This window comes from Ochotona princeps, chromosome 1 (assembly GCF_030435755.1).
Source record: "Ochotona princeps isolate mOchPri1 chromosome 1, mOchPri1.hap1, whole genome shotgun sequence".
Lineage (NCBI taxonomy): Eukaryota > Metazoa > Chordata > Mammalia > Lagomorpha > Ochotonidae > Ochotona > Ochotona princeps.
Window position 1 is genome coordinate 94918419 of NC_080832.1, and position 24446 is coordinate 94942864.

Here is a 24446-nt window from a genome sequence, read left to right on the forward strand (position 1 = left end):
CACAGGACGTGGGGGAATGAAGGCACTCTGTGTGCGCCCCCTTTGCGCAGGAACACAGGGCACAGAGGATTCTAGGTGCTTTCTCAGTGTGTCCCCAGTGTCAGGGACTGCAGGGCGTGGAGGTTCCAGGCGCTCTTTGGGAACGCCTCCTGCACGCGGGTCCGCAGTGCCCTCCTGGTGTGTTTTCCAAGCACAGGACTGTAGGGCGTGGGTTGTTCCAGATGCTCTCTAGAAGCGCCTCCTGCGCAGGTCCGCCCACCCCAGCAGCACGGGACCGCCCACCCGAGTGCAGGGGACCGCCCCAGCGCTTGCACAGGACCGCCCAGCCCAGAGGCACACCCGGGTCCGCACAGTCCAGAGGTGTGGGTTCCTGTGGATCAGTACCGCCTAGCTGTGTGCCAGTCTGCAAGGCACGGGGGAGTATTCAGTGTGCCTTCTGCCTTTCTCCTCAGCGCACAGGACCGCTGTGCGTCAACTCCAAGACAGTTTTGGCAGTTTTAAGGCACTTGCCTTGTGTCCCCAGAGGCTGGAGTCGCCCGGGGGGGGGGGGGCGGGTGGAGGGGTGGGGAGATGAGTACCAAGGATGTTCAGGGTCTGTGCCTGCCGCTGGAGAGTTAACTCCCGGAGCCTCCGACCCACTGCTGCCCCTACCCAGCTCCCTCAAACCTCAAGTTCTTGCAGTCTGCCTCTGCCTCTGGTGAGGACTTTCGCCGTGGGTGCTGCTCCTGGCGGCTGCGGCGGGTCAGGGTCTGTGGCGGGTATGGCGGCTGCCGGAGGTTTCTGTGGCTGCTGTGTCTCGTGCGGCTGCAGGGGCGGCTCCCAGCGCGGCTCCCGGCGCGGCTCCCAGCGCGGCTCCCGGCGCGGCTCCCAGCGGCTGTGACTCAGCAGGTCTGGAGCGGAACACCGTCTTCCCTGCCTTGTCTCGTTTGTTTTCCTGGTTGCTCTTCCGAATTTTGTGGATTTTTTTGGCTCCACACTGTCCTGGTAACTTCACGCTCCTCTCCCTGCAGGTCTATGCTGCTCCACTTACGCTTTTGTCGCGTTCTATCCCTCTCTGTCTGTGAGCTCCCTCACATCCATCTTCCTATGTCGGCCATCTTGCGAGTCCCTCTCTTCCCCTCTTTTTATAAACAATGAGGTTTAGTGCTTTAGAACTATGAAATTAAAGTCGGCAGAGTTGATAGCTCAGTTCCACGCCATCTGCTGTATTTATAGATAAACACTGTCAGTCAGTTGTTTTTCTTAATGTATGCTCTAGAGGAATTAATGCTATTATGAACTATTTTGTAAAATCCCTGTACATTTGACAGGAAATCAAGATTAATTTCAACCTTGCATTAGGAACACATTTAAATACTGTTCTTTCCAAATGAGTGACAGAGATAAGACCACATTTATTTTTTTCTTCCAAAATCCTTGTGTAGGCCACTAAGGGCTGATGGGGACTGAAACTGCACTGTATAATTTCTATGAAATGGTAAATTCCCAGGAAATGGTCTGATAGATTGCTTATACAATGATGATTTAAAAATAAATGCTGGAATATTTTAAGTAGAATAATTTGAAATAGAAAATAAACACAGACCCAGCATGATAGCATAGTGGTTAAAGTACTCTCCTTGCACATGCTGGGACCCCATATGGGCGCCGGTTCTAATCCTGGCAGCCCCGCTTCCCATCCAGCTCCCTGCTTGTGGCCTGGGAAAGCAATCGAGGATAGCCCAAAGCCTTGGGACCCTGCATCTGTGTGGGAGACCCGGAAGAGGTTCCTGGCTCCTGGCTTCGGATTGGCTCAGCTCCAACCATTGCAGCCACTTAGATAGTGAACTATTGGATGGAAGATCCTCCTCTCTGTCTCTCCTCCTCTCTGTATATCCACCTTTCCAATAAAAATAAATAAATCTTAAAAAAAAAGAAAGTAAACATGTAACACACTGTGAATATGCAAATGTTCTTTCATTTATTTTTCATTGAATCATAGAAAAACCAGCTTGGAAAAAACCACATGTGTTTAGAGTGATCTAAATAGGGAAAAATATGTTTCCCAAACTAAACAGTTATATTATGCAGACATTAGAGGAGCTTGCATAAGGACAATGTAAGGTAATAATGGGAATAATTTGAACTGTACTTGATAACTTTCGTAACTTTGTGTGAAGGTTTGGGAGGCTCTAAACTTTTTTTAGAGTAGATGCGTATAAGCTACACTATCATTGAGAGTCCAAGTAGGATTATTATGTTGTGGCTAGCAACTAGACAATTTATCTAAAACTAATGTTTTGGAAATTTCTAAGATTTTACCCAAATGGCTGATACAATTGTTTTCATTGGTTTATTGAAAACACTAGAGCACAACAGGTTAGGAAGAACATGAAGAGAAGGCGTGCCTTTTGGAGGGTAATCATAGTTATCTGAAATAATGAAATGACCCCAAATCAGTTTGCTGTAGATACATGAGAGGATGGATGCTCCTTTTCCAGGTGTATTTTTAATCCACAGTTGCTGTGTTGTTCAGCATGAACTTGGGATATGTCTAAACGGGGGCCATCCATCATTACCAGCCTGTAATAGGATCAAGGTCAGTTCAAATACCTCATCCACGGTGTCTGATCTATGGTTGAGCACCAAAGGAAACTAACTGGCTCTGGTCTTCGCATGCAGGGACTAGCTCTATGCAGCCACTTGACATCCACCTCCTTTTTCTTCTCTTAGGAGGAGGACTACTCTTTATTATGCAGCCTGGGATGGAGGAGAAATGGGGTATATAGGGCTACAGTCACTGAAGCGGCTATGCTAGTTCACATTTGTAGCCTATAGCCCACTGAGACTAGTATGACATGGAAGTAGAACTAAGAAGCCTATTTCTATGGATTGCTGTTGCCACTATGGACTCCTGCCAAAGATCACTGCAATCAGTCACAGCTGATAATGGTCAAACTCAAAGCTTGATCAATTGGAGATCCAGGCAAGTCATTTGTTAATAGGGTGAGTTTTAGGATTCTCCCAATAGGCCTGGTGACAAGGACCATTAGAATTTATGCAGTGTTAGAATTTACCAATTGGTACAGAGTTCCAAGAGAAAGTTCTGTGTTTCTGTCTGTCTGTGTTTGGGAGAATGGTGATGGAGGCAGTCACTTGACCACCTGGCTGAAGAAAATCAGGAAACAGGACCACTATAGAACCTCGTCTATCCATGGATGTTAAACTTTTGTGTATAAGGTCTAGACTTGGAATAAATCTCCTTTAGACCAAGCAGAAAGAAAGGGATTTCTCCTTGGATGTTTAGGGACTTTGGGCAGGGATGAGTAAATGGCCCTTTCTGTCTTCTTCAATGCATATATTATTAACATTTGCACTAAAATGCATATATTATTGTTATTAATATACTATTTTCTCTCTCTTGGCTTCCTCATCAGCTCTGTTAAGGTGACTTGATGCATTAATACCTACTGAAATTGGTGTTTCTGTGGGAAGATGATTATGGGAGCATTTTAACTACATTTTACTGCCTCCCTAATCCCTTCTCTTTAAAACGAGATAATGCCCACCACAATGAATTTTTAAAATCTTAACAAGAGGGAGTCAGTATCAGGGACACCATGCCACATGGGTGTAATTTCATATCCTGGATGCTCCACTTCTGACCTACGTCTTTAATAAAAACCTGGGAAAAACCAGTGGAAGATGGCTCTCATGTTCAGGCTCCTGGCACCTGCATTAAAGTCCTGGATGAAGCTCCTGACTCCTTTCTTGGGCCCAGCACTCAACACTATGGTCATTTTGAGAATGATTCAGTGAATGGTAATCTTTTTCTGTTTTTCTCTGTTTCTGTAGCACGAACTTTCACAATAAATATTTGAAAAAAAATGAAGCAAGAGAATATGTGAAGAGAGCTTAGAACAGTATTTGATACAAAACTAATAATAAATTATATCATTACTGAGTTTTATACAATTTAAATTGTTATTTAATATGCAAAAGAATAATGTTAAATGAAATGACATGACATTTTAGGAAAGACTTGGAATGAAGGAAGAAAGAATGATAAGGGAGAGAACTGCAAAATTTCCCTCCCCACTTTTCAAGTTAATAGAACAGAGAAAATACACGGGCTTTAAAATAATAAAGAACTCAATCAGATTCTCAGATGTGTGATCCACTGGCATCAACAGGCACAGGTTGTTAGTTTATCTGCCAAGCCCCATTACTCTCAGCTATAGAAACAGAATTGAGTATTATAATATATATCAGAAAGATGTTTTTTTCATTTTAAGGAGTTATACATCTACCACTCAATGTCCCAAGAGTTGGAATGTCTTTTTTTTTTTCTTACTGCATCACTGACACTGGGCTTGACCTTGACTTGCACGAGACAAAAATGTAATTGGAAGGGACAGCAAGTCACACAGCCAGTCAGGAAGCCTCTGTAGTGCTGGTATCCCATACTGGACTGTGGCTGAAGTCGTGCCTCCTATACTTTCAATCCAGCTTCCTGCTAATGGGCTTAGAAAGGCAATACATGATGGCTCAGGTGTGTGTGTGTCTGTCACCCAAGGGTTGGCTATTTCTTTATCTCCTCTCTTAATCTTTCTCACTGTTTTTCTGCCTTTAAAATAAATAAAAATAAATTATTTTACATGATTTATTTATTTTTGTTGGAAAGGCAGATTTTCAGAGGAGAGACAGGGAAGTGTCTCTACTTTGGCAATGACTACTTTTCCTGTTTTAAAATATGAGGCAATCGCTGGGCTGCCCCACAGGACTATGTGTGGTCCTGGGGGGGCGGCCCAGTCAGGCTGGATCCGAGAATGAGGACTCAGCATGCCAGGACCACCGCTGCAAGGCAGTGAGGGCATCCCTGGCTATGGGCGGCCAGTGCACCAAATGGTGCCAGGCTCTGCCTGCTGGCCACCTGGCGGCGAGCTTCGGAGTTTTTATTATCAGAAATCGCTGCTTAGGGCCACCCTTAAATAAGGCCAGCCTTTGTGTAGGTGAGAGATAATTTTCTGTGTATTCCCAGTAACAGTAACCATAAACACTAGGGCAAGAGTGGGACAGAGACCTGAAGGTTTGAATGAGAGCACCCATAAGAACTAATAGAGTCAGACTGATCCACCAAACAAACCAGGACCCAGAAGCTCGAGAGGACTAGTAGGGAGATAGTGGGCACCTCCTTCGTAGTTTCTTTTAGGATCCCCGCAATCGAGCTTTTGGTCTCTGGAAGATAAACATCAAATGACAGAGGACAGAACAAGTCAATCGACCACCTCAGCTGTGTGTTGACAATGAAAAAATCGGGCAACTGGAGACTATATGATGGACAATGTTAATCAGTGGATTCTCCAACGACCGCATCGTGCCTAAAGTGGTGAGACTGGCAACAATACAGTTCTGTAGAACTATCAAAACCACTTTGCCGGCTCTGCCTTTGGACCAGAGATGGTCTCCCCAATAAACTGATGGACATTTTTGGACAATGGGATGCGGGTCTTCTTGCCTGGTGGATGCGCGCAGTGGGGGAATCCCAGCTGAATTTGATCCGTGGTGGTGCAACAAGGTTGAGGAATACATTATGGTGGTGGTGGGGGAGAATCTCAGGGCCTATAGAACCATGACACATGATGCAATGTAATAAAAAACAAAAACAAAAACAAAAAACCAAAAATGTAATATGGCAACGGGGTGGGGCGGTCCACCGAGGGGGGAGGGTACAGGGAAGGGTTGGGCAAAAAATTAAAAAATGTCTTGAAAAATAGAAATCAAACCGGAGGAATCACAATTCCACATCTCAAGACATACTATAGAGCAGTGGTTATCAAAACAGTCTGGTACTGGTACAGAAACAGAGAAGAAGATCAGTGGAACAGAATAGAAACACCAGAAGGGGATCCACACATGTATAGTCAACTAATCTTTGACAAGAAAACAGAAAACAATCCAGGTAAAAAACCTGGTCTATTCAATAAAAGCTGTTGGGACAACTGGATAACAGCTTGCAGAATAAAGAAGCAGGACCCACACCTGTCGCACTATACAAAAGTCAGCTGTAATTGGCTCAAGGACCTAAACCTACACCCAGAAACCATTAAACTACTAAAGGAAAACATAGGAAGCACACTCCAAGATATAGGAACAGGGAAAGACTTTTTAGAAAAGACGCCTAAAGCAACGGCGATCAAATCCAAAATGAACAAATGGGACTATATCAAACTAAAAAGTTTCTGTACAGCAAAAGAAACAATTTAAAAAGTGAAGAAACAACCTACAGAATGGGAAAAATTTTTGCATTCTACACAAGTGACAGGGGACTAATATCTAGGATCTACAAAGAGCTTCAGAAACCCAAGGATAGTGAAAAAATAAACCCTGTAGCAAAATGGGCAAAGGAAATGAACAGACGTTTCTCAAAAGAACAGATACAAATAGCTAATAAATATATGAAAAGATGCTCAGGCTCTCTAGCCATCAGAGAGATACAAATGAAAACCACCTTGAGGTACCACCTAACTCCTGTGAGACTGGCCTACATTCAGAATTCGAAAAACAACACATGCTGGCGTGGATGTGGGGAAAAAGGTACCCTCCTTCACTGCTGGTGGGAGTGTAGGCTAGTACAATCATTGTGGAAATCCATATGGAGAGTGCTTGGAAAATTGCAAATAAACCTGCCATATGACCCAGCAATCCCGCTCTTAGGAATATACCCAACAGAAGTGAAATCTGCATACGAGAAGAGGATCTGCAATCCTATATTCACAGCAGCACAATCCACAATAGCAATGTCATGGAAACAAACCAGATGTGCGTCTAAGGAAGAATGGTTAAAAAAATTGTGGTACATCTATTCAATGGAATATTATTCAGCTGTCAAGAAGAACGATATTATTCTATTCAAAACCAGGTGGTCCCAACTAGAAACTATTATGCTCAGCGAAATGAGTCAATCACAAAAGAATAAATACCATATATTCTCTCTCATATAAGAAAGCCAACATGGAAAGGTAGAGTTCATCAAGTGCCCATGGAGTTCTGATCTAAATATAGATTGCTGCAAGTCAGGTCCCACGGCAAGAGATGGTGAAAATTCTCTGTTCTAGGCATGTTAGCATTTCATGGATGAAGTAACAGCAGAGTATATTTAGCATGTTGTGAACATGAATATGGCAAATTGGCAGTTTCTGTCAGTTGCTGGCAATAGTTTAGAGTGATGACAAATATTATTTTGATTTTTTGTGTGTTATTTAGTTATGAGGAAAGTGTATGGTAAGCAGTCCATTTGATGTTTTACTAATTTCCTGGTTGTTGAGAAGTCCGAGTTGATTACGTATTTAATATGATAACCATTTGTGTGCTGTGAATTGCATTAAGAGTTATGTAGGGCAGAGTTGATGCTTACTAAATGTACAAAATGGATTGATGAGATTAGCCAGTTAAATCTTTTCACCAGTAAGGCACTCAACAGCCCATGAGATATTTATTAAAAATGTCAAGTAAATCCTCTTATTTTTGTATCATAGTGTCAAATAGCAGTAAAATAAACATGTTAAGATCCTTAATCTACTGCTATGTTTCACTGTAAAATTTACCTTTGTTAAAATTTGCTTCTGTTCAAATTTGTTGAGATCGCACGTAAAAGTATCCTAATATTACTTTGGCTGGTATTTTCTAATTACTGTATAATATTTTGGGAATGCAAATTTTATTTGAATGTCAACTACAGTTAAGCATGTGTCGTTTGTTTTTCTTGCTCAGGTTTTGTAATTTGATGGAATGTTTTTATTATAGTTTCATAAATGTTTGCTTTAAAAAAACTAAAAAATGAATTAAAAAAAATATGAGGCAATTGTATAGTACTCATCATGCACCAGTGTTAATCTCAAATTCACTTTATGTCAAAAGAAATTATGAATGCAGCTCTAGTATCTCCACTAGTATTTTAATTGTACCATAATCGATTAAAGGCACAGTATTTTTGTTCATTAATACTTTCAATTTGACTTATGAACTCCATTTAAAATGTTTTTTTTTTCAGTTTGCCATTTTAGTAAACCTGAAAGATAAGGAATAAAAGTAAAAATCAGTTACTAACGATAGAGGTGATAGATGCTGGTGGGGAGTATTATCTCATAATGCAAGGGATGTAGTCATTGACTTTATACCGTGGATTAAAGACTATCCTCTAAAAATTGCTCACTGTTTTTTATGGACTAGTTTTTCTTTTTCCTAAGTTTTTGGGTTTTTTTGTTTGTTTTGGATGGGGGGGGAATCCTTTTTCTCTGTCCCAGCTCCCTATTCAATAAAGTTGGCTCCAGATACTTACAAATTATTGTGAGGATTAAATAAGACAAGACATATAAATAATTTTGTTGAGGGTAGACAATAAAAGCTACGATTTGTTTTATTAGAAACATATTTGATAGAATCACATATCTGTTTTTTGCTATTCAGCATAGAGAACTAAAGCTTTTAAAATTTTGCTATTGGGAATATTACTGTGGGTTTTAATTGAGTAGCACATGGACAAAAGGGGAGATAATGTCAGAAAAATCTCTAAGCACTTGCAATGTACAGTCAGGTTGAAGAGCCAATGGTGGAGGGGACAGAACACAAAGAAATTGTAAGTGAAGGAGAAAGTAGATTGAAAATTACATTTCAATGGTCTACCTAAGCAGACATTTAATACTCCAGTGGATGAGGACAAGGCGAAGGACAGGATAAAGAATTATGTTAAATAAAGGACCTATAAGAATTAACAATTAGTGAAGAATGATTGGATACAAGGATGGTAACAGCTAAATTAGTTTTACTAATTTGAAAAACATTTAAAAAAATGACTTGGATCAGTAAGAATCATTACTAGTTCAAAAATTCCCTTTCAAGTAGCTACCTGGTAGTATTAAAAGAGCAAAAACAGTTAAAAGTAACAATGTTTTCATTGTAGGGTTGGGGTGCTGGAATGGATGTTTGGGCCAAAGAACAGTGAGAAAAACTGGGTGAAAGCAGCCTTGTAGAAGTGTTGGAAGTAGCTGTTAAGGTTATAGTCATATGCTCAGTGTATGTTTTCTATGTAATAACTACCATATGTACTTTAAACAAAATACTATTGTAAGTTTTAGACTATCATACTAGAAACAATCAGTGAATGGAGACACAAGTACTGGATCATGGCTGCTGGAAACTTAGCAGTCACTTCCTTAAGTGATTTCTAGATACACAGCACATTACATCACTAAGATGCCATCCTCAAAAAAACAATGCCTTACACACTTATCTGCGGCTTCCTTCATCTTGCCTCCCCAGCCAAAGTAAGCATACAATTAGGAAATAGTGGGTTCTGCTGCTTTTGCAACTGTTTTGGCTACCCTGTCTGTAGTGAATGTCTCACTGCCAGAATCAGGAGTGATTTACATAGAAGATTCGTCCCAGCATGGTGACAAACTCAAGAAGGTTGGTGATTGGATAAGCTAGCTTCAGTGGCAGCCCAACATTCCATCTATAGTAAGAAGCAGCAAGGAATCTGGAAAGGGTGCCTGGTCTCCCTGACAGTGACACACTTTCAAAGCCTTGTAAACACCTGTATGTGCCAAGCAAATTTTATCCATGCACCACATTTTATATAGTTTTTCAAACTGATTTGTTTACTGAAATTTATACCACACATCTTAAATATAACATTAGACATTATCTTGCGCTCAGATGATAGCTTACTAAATACCAATGTGAGGTTAAAGAATTCTTGACACTTTTAGACTGAGAAAACATTTATTGAAATTTGCAGCGTTGCAAAAACTTTCTTTTTGTAAGCTCTTGAAGGAGCTTTAGCAGATGATTTGCAAAAATCTGATATGAGTGGAAGAGAAACAATTTCCATCATCAATAGATCCTTACCAAATCTCTGTTCATTTTTTACCTATCTCATCAAGGGACTATATTTGTTTAATTACCAAACATCCTCTTATTCTAAAGAGCCCATCTTTAAGATGATATTCCACTATGTAGATGCCAGGGTAGTGACGATTAAGTGCCCACATATGGTGTTTCTTGGGAATACATCTGATGTTATTATATTGTTGTCACAAGAATATTTGGCTCTTTAAGCCAGGAATACACATGCTCATAATAAATGATTTTTAAGACTTCATATACACAGTCATGATGTACAAAAACATAGTGGAAAGGCTGCTTATTTTATGCAGCTTTGGCACTAAGTTCGTCCCTAATTATAGGCAACTAGGGGATTATGTGCAGCCAAGGAAAGCATCATAAGGGTGGAAAATGGAAAAGATAACACTGAGCTTTAACATTGTAAAGGCTGCTATTGTTCAAATCGCAACAATACTGTTTTGTTGCTTTGTTTCCCTCCATGATCTTAAATGCTCCTTTCTTTTTTAGTAATGCCAAAACGTGAATTGTCTCACTCATCAATGGCAGCTCTTTAATCTTTCTTTTTAGGTTTAGAGCAAACAGCAAAGGTAGTCATGGATGATTCATCCAATGTTTCATGCTCGATGGCAGACTTTTTCCCCTCCCTTAATAACGCCTAAGCCTTTAAGAGTAGTGTTGGGAGAAAGTAAAGGCAGAAGACAACTGTTCTGTTGTTTCTGTAGAGAGTTTGTATACTTCAGTATTTCCAGATTATAGCTGTGTGAAGCATTTTCTGCAAAATAGGATGCCAAGCCAAATTTGCTGGGTTTCAGGTCTGCAGAAAAAATTTGAACCAGCTGTATTTTACCAGGAACTTTTGTATGCAAGTAAAACCTTACGGTAAAACTACAGCCAGCATTTGTCTCCATTGAAATAGGCTGCATCTTCAGGATCGGTTCTCTCCCATCTCTTTCCTTGAGGGAGTTTGGATTTTGAAAATTTCTAAGACAAAATCCTGTCAGATGACTTTTTTTAATGTATCTGATTGCAATTTGAAACAACAAAAGTGAAAGGTGTAGCCAGACATGATGCCTCTTTCAATTAAATCTTCAGAGGTGGGACCCTGATGTAAATGATCCAGATTGGGATTCCTGCGAAGACAGTTACCAAGCAGGACAAAGCTCGCAGACATGCTCACATTCACTTAAACTCACACAAATGCTAGAGGGCCTGCTCAAAGTGACAAATAGCAAAGCATTGCATTTGTAAATGACTAGATTTTCATGCTGTGGTAGAAAATGTTGTGTTTGTTTATAAAAATATGATAAAAATATTTTTAGTTTTATAGATTTGCACTATAATAAATAAAAGCACTGAAACATGTGCTGTTATGATTCCTGAGTGAGCCTGGGACAGATTATTTACAAGGTTATTTGGAATTTGAAAAACAAAGCGATAAAATGTAATCAAACAGGAGAGAAAATCATTTCACTCTCAATCTCAATTTAGATATCTAAAGGAGTTGAGTATGTTTTCTAGGGCAGAGAAATAAATGAAAAATGTGCTTAAACATTTTGTGTGGAAAAGTTCTTGGCAGACAACTGGCCCTTTGGATGCTAGAAGAAACATCATTTATACAGTGACCCTATAAACAGAAAGTATGGGGATTTGCTGAAAATATATGATCTTCAAACACAGGCTCAGTCACATAACTCCAAAATATTAAAGCATATCTAGTACGAGAGAATTGTGATACAGAACTTCCTAAATTGATATATAAGAGATTGTAGGTCTGGAGAGAACATAAGTGATTTTTCTCTGTCCCACCTGGCAGAATTACAAATCAAACTCACTCCTGGTCTCTTGTTCTTTATATTACAGCAAATTGCTTACCATCAAACACACTGCTCAAAGAGCCTCTTGTTATATCCACATATACTCCCTGGGAGATGTAACATTTTTAATCAACTCACAATTCTACATATCGCTTCATTGATAAGAAGGCTGTGGCTCAGTGGTTAAAACCACAGTTTCTGTTGCCAAAAAAAAAAAAAGCTTTGAGTTCTGGATTCCATTGGTTTTGGTGCAATTTGGATACCTTACAAACTTCTAAGCTTCCACTAGCATGAAAGAAAAAGCATCCACTGCATCTACTACTCGTGAAAACTGAATGCAGGCATACGAAATGAAGGGAATAATGAGTACTCAGGTAAGCCTTGGGTCTTAAATACAAAAGCCAAGTCAGTTAACATTCACAACCAAGAGACAGCTTTAACCAGGCCAGTAATGTTTGTAGATGCTTCCCAAAGTCCCATTTTTAAGGATATAGAACCTTATATAGCTTCTGGTTTCTCAATGTCATAATTTCAGGACACTGAAATGCAGGATGAAATCTCCTTGCAGTTAATCAACATTATTTTCAGAATATGCAGAGATTCAATACCATTAATATTAATGAGTTTCCCAAAGATTTACCTTTTGAATGTTAGTCATTATTTACAATTTGTTTGAAGCCCATGAGTGTGTTCCTGAAATATACCAATAGTTGACAGTTACAATTTTTCATCAGAAATGATGTCAAATATAAAGGCACAGGTAGGACTCGAGCTCATCTACAGGATTGCACTGCTCTACTGTAAGATATCAGCACCTTCCAACACAGCTCCAAGTACACCATCAGTGATTCCAGAGAATTCATAGTTTAATATGCTATGTGAGTGTAAGAACTGAGACAAATAAAAAAAAGTCTATGAATCTGAAGTTTATCTTTATAGAATTCTGACACAGAATACACTCAATAGCACCAAGTGTTCCTGAAAGCTGAATGTATGTATGGCTTACTCAAGTACATTCAGATTTTGTTTTGGAAGATTAAACAAGTACCTAGATGTAGATCTCTTAATTTTCCAATCATTTGGTTTCTCCACACCTCCAAGCCTAACTTTACTCAGTATGAAGCATGCCTTGGAATGACTTTCTGAACATGAAGTTTTATAAACTGAAAACTAGGTGATAATTCCATTTCTATGCTATCTGACTCATGATTTATCCATTACATCATTGATTATCAACATAGACAGTGAAATTGTGGGTCAGTGAGGACTATTTCAGTGATCCAATGTCTGTTTTTTATAATACTATAATCTTGGTTCTAAAGGATTCAGGATTTAGTAATAGTTGTTAAAAAGACTTTCATCACCTCACCAGTCCTCCATGAAAACTAGTACCTATCTCCTTGTTGAGTCTAGGGATGTTTGCATTTTGTGGAGATAAATGGGAAGTGGTCAATACAAGTCACAGAGTAACTGATGTTGAGTCCCCTCCAATGGAGGCACAGTAGTATAGACTTAAATTGATGTTTCCATTAGGAGAACTTTGCTAACTTCCAGTTGATTAGTGGGAAAGAATCAATGTGAAATGTAAATGTTTTGATATCTGGACAAAACATTCTAGCTTCACCACAGAAGTTGTCAGAAATGTGCATAGTTTTCCATCTCAGGGCTAGAGTTACTAGCCTTTGGGATACAAATCCAATGATATGTGTTTAACAAGCCCTTCTTGCGATTTAAATATAGAATCACTACACTAAATAACTATTTGAATTAGTGTTTTAAGAAATTATTAGGACAATTTCTTAAACTCTTTCATAATACTAAGATACAGAGTTCCTGAAAACACAGATTGCCATTTTTCACAAAACTCATCATCACAATTCATCAAATACACAGATCTATTTCTTTGTAGCAGGTAAGTCATACACACTCATAATACTTCCATATAAAATGTGAGAATTATCTTTATTTTTTCTTAAAAGTGCTTTAAGAGATATATCATCTAGGTCATTATCACTCAAAGTATGATTTCCTAGACAAATAATAGAAAAACCTCTCCAGAATTTTGTTAGAATGCCCTGCTCCGAACCTAGCTCATAAAATCTCCACTTTAGTTGGAAATCATATGATTGGTATATGCAATGTCATTACCAACCAATTAGCATTGTTGACCATCTTTCTAGAATCTGCATGACACTATGATGATTATGTAGAAATTGTTGATTCAGGCCAGCACGATAATCTTATGGTTAAACCCTTGTCTTTCATGCTCCGGGACCCTAAATGCATGCCAGTTCATGTCCTAGCTGTTCCACTTCCCATCCAGCTCTCTGCTTGTAGCCTGGGAGAGCAATAGAGGATGACCCAAAGTCTTGGGACCCTGCACCCATGGAGGAGACCCAGAAGAAGCTCCTGCATCCTGGCTTCAGATCAGCTCAGCTCCGAACATTGTGGCTACTTGGGTAGTGAACCAACGGATGGAAGATCTTTCTTTCTGCTGCTTTTTCTCTCTTTAAATCTGCCTTTCCAATAAAAATACATAAGTCTTTTACAAAAGTTGTTAATCAATTTTAAATTATATTTTACAGTGTAAAAATTGAGACAGTGAATTATTTGTTTTCAGTTACTTTGTAAAGGACAAAGATATTATTTGTACCTAGACATACTGGTACTTTTATTGTCTCTCTGTGGCTATGTTTCTTAATAGGTTTTAAAAACCCTTCCAAACAAAATATTGGACTTCAAGGGCACTTCAAAAGTTCATGACAAGAGGGAATTAAAAGTTTACTTTGGCACAATATTTGGAAATACATGAACAATTTTTCTGTAATTCTCATTGTTGTGAACTGTTTGAAGACCTCTTGTACTACAGACACTACTGTTAATTATAGATTTTTAATGAAAATTTAAGAGTTGGACTGAGGATAAAAGAAAGTAAAAGGGAGGCCTGTTTATATTTTGGCTTTGAAAGCTAATAAATGCTAAATACTCTGACTTATCCCTGAGGAACATATCAAAGAAACGTCCAGAATTCTTATTGTATGAATTTTTTAAAAAACATTAAAAGCTATAAATGCAGAATTTAGCATGGATTTGAATTCTTACATTGGGTGGTAACTAAAGTCATTTAAAAGAAATAGTTTATTTGTTTTTATTATTCTTTTTATTGCTAACTTAAAACACACAAGTCTGTTCTTTAAATAATTCAAAAGTTTGCAAATAACGGAAAGCAAAATCCTAAAGGAATAATCATTGATTCTTAAAGAGAAAAACATACACTGATAAGTGAGTATCAATGAATCTGATGGACTACAAATTCACCACAGAGTCACTTTAATCCAGAAAATACAAAATACTAGACTGTTTAGAGACTCTGTTATAAATATGAATACAGAATAAAGAAATTCTGTTGAATGTTCTTTGGAAAACCAAGAGACTTTTTTAGCACCTGGACTGAATTTGAAGGAAACTAGACTTGAATTAGAGTTTTGTGTAGAAACCAAGAAAAAGTCAGTGGTTTTGGCCAGATGAAGTGATTTATTTAAAGCCAAAAGTTAACATAAAGCTTCTGGAACACTTTATGTGAATTGCCTGTAAGAGAAAGGGGTGGTTGTGGGGTGTGTGTGTGTGTGTGTGTGTGTGTGTGCAGGGAGTGGGGGATGGTATACATACAGATGAATGACAGAGAGTTGGAAAGAGACTTTTGCCATGGAAAAATTTTTCAGAATCACTTAGCTTACTGCTTTATTTATAATATATAATGCTCCCTTCTCAAACATCCAGTGATCACATAACAGTAAAACTTAAAACAAGACTTTACAAAAGTAAATTTGAGTTTATATTAATCTATTTTATGGTCTTTCAATTATTTTTTAAAGTAAAAAATTTTATTCAGTTTAGAAAAAATTATATAATTATGTGTTACACACCTTCGTACATATCTGGGTGTGTTTTAAGGACTTTTTATAAAAGCCCTCACTAATGCAATGGTATTTTTAGATCCAGACCTTTCCTGGAATAGACAGATGAAATGTTCTAAGGCAAGGTGAATTGCAGCTAAATAAATCTCGTATCCATTGAATGCAGACAAGTGAGATGACTAAAACAGTCTCACTAGCATTTTGATACTTAAGATGATCTCTAGACAGATGAATGAGAAGCAGAGCTATAAAAGAAAGAAATTAAATGGTAGAAGCAGGTACTCAGTATGAGTATCAATTTCTTTCACTTCTAAAAAGATAGATTTTCAAGAGTTTTTTATTAAATTTCACAAAAGCCAGCCAGATCTACAAACAAATTGGGGCAATCTACTGTCATCCTTAAATTAACACATAAAGTTAACCCTATCATTAAGGACAAAACTCTAGAAGAATTTACTGCTATTTGTAGTGCTGATATGATCCACAAACCAACACAAAACCAGTTTGTAATCAACCCAGACTTTCTGAATGTAGATTCAGCATCAGAGGAAAGGTTGGGAAACATAAAAGGCTTGAAAAGTTTATATTAAAGTGAGCAGTAGAAATCTCATCTTGTTAATTTCTGATTCTTTCACTCACATATTTGATTTGAAAATGCTGCCATAAGTGGAAACATGAAAGATTGAAACTTTTAATAAGCAAACTGTATTTTGATGGATACTTTAATAAAGAGAATAAAAAGAAATAAAAAGCGTAGGCATTCAGTCATTTATTCATTTATTTCAGTAGCTGTGCCCTACTGATTATTTATGTTACTAGGGTGAAGCAGGCCACCTTGAAACCCACAGTGCATTAGTCTTTGTAGTCTTGTGTTTTGAAGAACAGGGATTTCTCATTCCCAGGGAGGTGTGTGAAAGGAGGCTCCAGGACCTAGAGTTGGTGATGACGTTTATCCAGCATGTGAAATGCAGCAGTGTTTCCCAAACTTGGTTGAAAATCAGAACTATCTGGCTTATTTTCACAATATAGAGTTCTGAAAACAGAGTGTTTGGTCTGATGACTAACCATCTGTGATATTATCTAGATATTTATGTGGATTAACAAGATTTGAGAGCCACATATGAATTGTTGAGGCCTGTGTTGTGACCTGTTAGGCCTCCATTTGGGACGCAGGTCTCACCTACTAGAGTGTCAGTTCAAGTCTTGGATCCAACACTTTCAATCCAGCTTTCTGCTAAAACACCTAGGAAGGTAGCAGATGATGAGCCACCTACTTGAATTCCTGTCACCTGTCTGAGAGATTTGGATGGAGCTCTGGTCTCCTGGATTTGACTTGATCCAGCCCAGCTGTTGTAGGCATGTAGGCATTTGGAAATGAACTAGAGGGTGGAAATTCTCTCTCTCTCAGTCTCTCTCAGTCTCTCTCTCTTTTTGCCTCTCTCTCTCTCTGCTTTTCTGTCTCTTTCTCTCTCCACTGCTCTTTCACTCCCCACTGCTCTTTTACTTCACTTTCTCTCTCTCTTCGCCTCTCTCCTTTCTCCATCACACAGCATTTTGAACCAATCAATCAATCAATAAATAAATAATTTTAAAGATATGATGCTTATTAATGCTGCTCAATAGTCTGGAACTGTATCAGTTATGATACTATTCTTCACTAATAGTAGAAAGGTTCTTTCCTTAAATTTAGGCAACCAGATGGTTTCAGTTAAACCTTAATATAAAAACTCCTTAAAATGTGTAGTAGTCTTTGTGCAATATCAGGAATAAAAGGAAAAATCAATGGCCTGGTACTTAATCCAGCCAAAGCAAAATTTTAAATGTGGTGTGTTTGAAATAATCACAGTATTTTCTATTTAACAGGAACCTTTCATATTTAATTTCACCTCATGATTCTAGATAATAAATGGAAAGCAAGCACTTATTAGAAAATGGTAGTGCAAACATCTGCACTTCTGGAACAGGGCCGTGCCATCACTACAGAGAAAGATTGCCATTCATTTGAACTATTTCTTCTGATAGTGTTAGATATGTTGAAATTAGTTCCAAGAAATGTGAACACAGTACGTCACAGTTCTTGGAAATTTCTTGATCTTACAAGTGGAAAAGCACAAAGTTGAAAGAATTTAAGGCTGTAGACAAGGAAATGAGGGCAAGAAATATGCAAAAGAACCTCATGAATCAGGCTTTTCTTTTCGGCTAACATCCAATTCCCTGACACCATGCTAGGTTAATGACAAGTAGAGTGTATTTACTATACAGACCACTGTACATGACGGGTAAACTTGTGATCTATCCAGTAGTTTGTCAGTCCTGTCTTTCAGCCACTCCATGAGTACACAATGAGCATGAAAACAGGAGTGATGGTGGTAAGGACAGCATCTATGCTCCTTTTGTCTAAGTAATCCCTCGTAAACTGCAATTTATATATTATTATTTTGTACTTTGTACTTTTTAATCTGGTATGTATACTAATATTTCCAAAGTTTATTTCAATTTTCCCAGCATATTTAAAGGGTATCACTAAAGACAATTAATTGAAACTAGTTTTAGAGAGATGATTAATTTATGTCTTTTTTTGAAACACTGTGATAGAGAATGGCTAGCCCTTCTTTCCATCCAGTACAGAGCTAAACTTTTTTTCCAGCTTACCTACAAATACGTAGAGGTGTTAAGAAACACGCTAACCACTGGCTCATGAAAATCTACATCATGATCACCTTTTCTTCATTAGCAGGATGAATGAAAAGAGGTTTTGTGTACTTAGAAGAGAGTGTGGTGACACAGAAAAAGCTTTTGGAATCATTGAGCAGTTGTGGGATACCTCAACTTTTCCAGTAGCCTTGCCCAACCCAAACTATTTCCTTAATAATTACTTTTTTCTATGAATAATAAACTAATTTTGTCTGCCCATTGATATTAAAAAAAATGAGATTCTGGAGCAGACACACCTTAGTGAGTTAAGCTGTCATTGAAGTTTCTCTCTCCCATACGGTTAGTTTCTTCCACAGTCAAAAGTGCAAAACTTCTGTGCATTTCTAATCCCAACAATTTGAGATATATCCTATAAAAATACTACCAAAAATTTGCAGAAATATTTGTGACAGCAATGCCTGCAATTAAAAAAAGCTTCATTTGACTTAACTATGTATATAAATTAGATATCAATTGGGGCATAGATAATTAGATATTAATTGTGGCATAGATATCCTATAAATACCATCAAACTTTGAAAGGAATTAAGCATTATATATGTTCATACTTGGAGATGACACACAGTATATTTTAAGCTTAAAAATAGAATGATGTAAGTGTGACTACTGCTGAAGGACAATACTATTGTAATAATTTGGGGGAAAGCAGTGGGGAGGGCTGGGGAAATTTGTGTGCCTATGACACCATACCATCAAAAATTAAAAATAAATAATTAAATAAGCAAATAAGCAAAAATAAAGTTTAAAAATTATACCATAAAGCATAGAAGCTGCGATTCCATTGAAAGATGATACACATGTGTGGGGCAAGAAGTGAGGGAGGCATATGTGTCAATCTACACAAATATTTAAGGTGTGAATGTGTGTATTACAAGTTTGAAAAAGTTCAATAGTATATACAGCAACATTCCAAACACTGGCTTTTTCTTCAGAGGGGAATTTGTTTTATTTCCATTTGTTTTTACGTTTAAAATTCTTTAAATTTTTAAGAACATATTGATTTGTATTACTATACTTTAAATTTCTTACAGGATTTGCTAGAGATACACAGTTTTTTTAGGTTTCCCAAACAGTAGGAGATGTCTTTAGGAAAGAGTGGTGGTATGTCCAGTCTTTCAGATGACCATATTCAGTACATGACAATTCCAAACGTGGAGAAAAGGGAATGTATTTGTGAGTTTCAGCATGCCTGCAGAATGTGCAGTAGCCACCAACAAGGGTCCTCTCCCCCCATCCAGGACTGTGCTCATCTCACTTTTAACTACACTCTCTCTTGCCTTTCTGTTCTCTCTGCTCAAACCCTGGCACCTTTCTTCTAGACCACAAAATATCACAGAAAAGCATGTCTGTGTGAGTTTACAAGGTAAATGTAGGTTGGTGTGTAGGAATACAGTCCATTTAGAATGTTCTTTTGCCTTTCCCAGATACAGAACAGAGGATGAACTCTTAACATATTTTCAGAATTTAGGTTCTGGCCAACAAGGACAGATTAAGGTAAAGTTAGACTCTGAGTCAGGCATTCACAGCCATGACTGCACTGCATCCGAATGTGTCACCTTCCAGAAAGCATTTAGTCACTTAGCTTTCTTTTCCTCTTGTGTAAAAATGAGAAATCATGGAACAGTTGAGATCAAAGGAGAAAAGTGAATAAGTATGAAAATATGACAAAAAAATCAGCACTCACAAATAGATGCTCCTCCAAAATAACAGGTAATATAAGACCCCAGCTCTAGTACTTCACTACAGATTTTTTTTCCAGAGGAATATACACTCTAAATTAGAGATTTTCAGCCTTCAGGGAGCAACACATGAGTGAGTCATAAAATCAGTTTAGTACGAAGTGGTCCACATTGAAAAAAAAAACATGAAATACAAAAATAATTTCTACAAAACAAACTACATTGCACATGAAAAACTAGTTTAAAGGGTATTGTTTACTGTGGCCTAAAGCCAAATGAGTTCGTGCAAAAAGAAAAAACCTTGTTAAACCATTATGACAAACTGAAAAAACCCCTAGCTTTCCTCTCAGTTCTGCTCAGTTCTGACCTTTCCAAGAACAGTGGGCACAAACCGAAAGCTTTCAGGTGAGCAGGGGTTCATTAAAGCATAGAGGCACCTGCATCCCGCCCCAGAGTGCCTACCCTGGAATTGCAGATTTCAGTGTGATTTGCAGCCTCCTGCCTGTTCAGACTGTGGGCGACAGCACTTGGTGGCTAAAATCTTTGGGTTCCTACCCCACAGGTGAGAGACCTGAGTGGCATTCTGAACTCCCAATTTTTGTGTTGGTCAAGTCCTGAGAGTTGTAGGAATTTGGGAAAGTGAATCTGTGAATGGGAACTTTCTATCCATCTCTCTTACACTGACTCTGAAATAAATTAAACAACAACAACAGTAATTTTAAAAAAAAAGCGTTCTGGATTCATGCTGTAGGGTTGGGCTGTTTCGACAGCGTGTGAGTATGGAGGGCTTAAGGGGGCAGGGGAAGTGGGCTGTCTGTGCCACTAATAGAGACACACTTCCTTAAGCATGTGCTATGCTACTTTTATATGTGTGAAGCAGGAGATACAGATCTGTCAGAAGTTATCAAGGCAAAGGGATTTTTTATTCAGAAAATTTTTCTAGCATTTCAGTTGCCCAAAGCACAGTCAGGTTTCTTTAATTCTATAATAATGTTATGGGAAATCCCTTGATTTGGTCAACAGCGTATGACACAGCCACTAAGATGCCATGTGCAATTCCCTCATCTTGTGTTGGAGTGCCTGGTGTCACACGGCTACGGCTTAGGATCTGCTGTCCTGCTGCTGTGGACTCTGGGAAGTAGCAGATGTTGGCTCAAGTACTGCTGTCTCTGCTACCCAGGTGGAAGACTCAGATGAAGATCTTGTCTCCTGGCTTCAGTTTGGAGCAGCACTGGCTGTGGTAGGCATGCAGGAAATGAATTAATGGATGGTAAATCTTGTCTGTCTGTGTGTTTAGTTTTTAAATGAAATGAAACAAGAATAAATGTTTTTAAAAGAAATCCTAGCTTCAGCAACTAATATTTCTACCTGTAACTGCATCTAGGCAGGAGCTATATTTCAGGAAGATTTTCAATAAATGTAAAGAATACTTTGCTCCTGGATGGTAGAGCTCTACTTTTTCTTTCCTGTAGGTACCTGCAGTATTGGTAGTGGCATGTGGAGATCTAGAGGCATGGATAGCTTGCAGACACTTAAGGTGGTGTGGACTAAGCCTGAGAACGGATAACAGAAATGTAGAATTTGTGATTGTATGCTTGAGTCTTTCTGTAAGATGTACTCTTGTACATTTGCTTACTTTGAATTTCTAGCAAAAATTATAATCCCAAACCTCAGGGTTTTTTTCCTGAAATTAAACAATTATCTCAGAGAATGGGGGTTTTCATCTCATTATTTCATATTCATCATCAGATACGATAATATTACAGAGAGAAAAGAATGTTAAGATTAAATACTTTGTGGCCTGTTCAGTTATGGCGCCCTGATGAATCCTAGACTGAATATGAACCTTCTTGTGTAGTCTTCACTCAACACTGGCTGAAAATCGGACTTGTTTTACCCAATGAATATTTACAATAAACAGCTTCGGTTCTAAGTTATTTGCTTTGCTTAGTGATTTATGTTATTTAGCAGTAACACGTGATACATGCAGTGATCTGATGAATAAATAACATTTTATGCTTTGTATTAAAACAAATAAATACGTGGCAGCAATCTATCCTATAAATCAGGAATGGAGTAACATTTCCAAGTAAAGTCGCAAATGCTCCAACCGTAATCAGATTACTATTTTGTACTGTGTAGTCAAAAGGAAAACATGCATACTTATCTTTCATCTCTCTATTGATTGATCACGTACAATCTCTAGAGAGGATGAGGAACAAAAATAAATTTTACTATGGAACTTACTGAAACATGATTTTCTATGCAACATATGCTGGAAAATCTTGCACAATGATTCTTCACTTTGTGTAATGGTCCTGCAGTTGCACTGCACTTGAAGGACTGTCCCAAGGGTACCCAGGTACGCTGCTACGCAATCATCACTCCCTGAGCAAATCAAGTCCTTTTTGTTTAAGGTGCTGATACAGGTCTCATCTTCCTGGCACTTTTCAGTCACAAGGTGCCAACATGTTGATTGAAATGCTCTGTAATGTCTCCTGGGAAAAGAGTAAAAATATGTAGCAGTATTAATTTAGGTTAAATTTTGATTGCCCCTTATGTAATGAAAGACTGACATAAAACAAATGTCTTCTGGATTCCAGAACACAGTTAAAACCATTTTAGTTCTTCCAATAGAGAGTGTGGAAGAAAAAACAATTAGAGGGATCTTTTGAATTACTGCCGTCTGTGATGAAAGACAGAGGGTAAATGTGGGAGTCCCTCTGTGGATTATTCTTCATTACTAATTTTCTTTCAGTGGGTGATGATTTGCAGTGTGAAATACTTGAGAGATTTATTAGCGGCTTTTTTTTTTTTTTGGAAGTTGGATGTGGTTTTGTGGCTAGCATTTGGCCACTGTCTCACACAAGGGATTTCTAATAAGAAACTTAACCGTTTTAGCAAGGAGCCCACAGGATGGAAGGCATGGGACTTTGTCTCAATATTTCTAAAACAGGCTAACTAGAATTCATAAATTTTCAAGATTTTCTTTTAGCAAGAGCTAAGGTAAAGCCATAGTTATGACTTGACTTAATGGTCAATATAATGCCTTAGAATTATATCCATTCTTAACTTGCCTGAGTATGTGATTCATGTTACAAAAAGTTTTAATAAAATCCTGTTATATAGAGTAATTTCACTTTGCAACACTCTTTCTGAGAAGACATTTTTTCCTAGTAGGAAAAAATATCTATATTCATCTTCTCACTTTGTATTTAACATTTAAGTTTGTTTTGTGCTCATTCTTGAATAGGTTGCCACCAAGCATGCATGAAAGATTGAGGAGTATACTGCATTTACCACCAGTTTATTTGTCCACAAATGATGGTTTAATAAAAATCACAAAAGCAAAGAGTTTTCAAAACCTAATATATTTTTAAAGATTTATTTATTTTTATTGGAAAGGCAGATTCACAGAGAGAAGAAGATACAGAAAGTTCATTCATCTGCTGGTTCACTCCCCAAGTGCCCACAACTGCTGGAGCTGAGCTGGTCTGAAGCCCGGAGCCAGGGATGTCTTCCAGGTGTCCGACACGAGCACAGGGTCCCAAAACTGGACTGTCCTTGACTACATTTCCCAGACTACATTTCCCAGACTCCCATTCTCTCCCTGTATCTTTTTATACATGTTTTAAATAAAAAAGAAGAAAGTAGGGCCTGGTGTAGTAACCTAATGGCTAAAATCCTCCCCTTGCATGCTATGAGATCCTATATGGGTGCCGATTCTAATCCCAGCAGCCCCATTTCCCTTCCTGCTCCCTGCTTGTGATCTGGGAAAGCAGTTGAGGATGTCCCAAACCTTTGGGAACCTGTACCCATGTAAAAGACCTGGAAGAAGTTCCAGGTTCCTGGTTTTGGACCTGCACAGCTCTGCCCATGTGGTTATTTGGGAAGTGAATCAACAGAGGGAAGATCTTCTTTGTCTCTCCTCTCTATATATCTGACTTTCCAACAAAAAAAAAAGAAAGTAAATATGTAAATTATCAAATGTATTAAAAGGGCAAAAGGTATCCTTTGATACACTATATAATAAATAATTTGAATTTTCAAATATTTTATATCTGAAAAAGTTATATATACCTTAATTTTTCAATTTTGTATTTGGAACATTTTAATATAAAGTGTTTTATTTATTCTTATTGTCTTGGTAACCTGTAGTTTTAAATTTTATTCAAGCAATTAAATGTTCAAAAATAAATTTTTGGAAAAGAGTTGAGTATTTTATATTTTATAACTTCCATTTCAGTTGGAAAATGTAACAGTATGTAAAGAAAGTTTCTGCATTACAATGCTGTATTTGCCTTTCTCAATTTTTCCTTTGCATGTTTTGTAAATATTTCATATCATTAACATAATTAAGTACATTATAGAGATTTCCTCGTTTATAGTATTGAGTTTTTAAACACTGTCTTTCATTATTCTTTGGTGCTTATTTAT

The 24446-nt window shown here is 37.9% G+C and overlaps 1 protein-coding gene across 1 annotated transcript in view; it reads right to left on the reverse strand.

Moving 5' to 3' along the window:
- Nucleotides 1–24446, reverse strand: part of GFRAL (GDNF family receptor alpha like) — a 57934-nt gene that overhangs the window by 11689 nt on the left and 21799 nt on the right. Inside the window, exon 7 of the mRNA XM_058669698.1 lies at nucleotides 22257–22507. Coding sequence (XP_058525681.1) covers nucleotides 22257–22507 — 251 coding nt within the window. The remainder of the gene's footprint in view (nucleotides 1–22256; nucleotides 22508–24446) is intronic.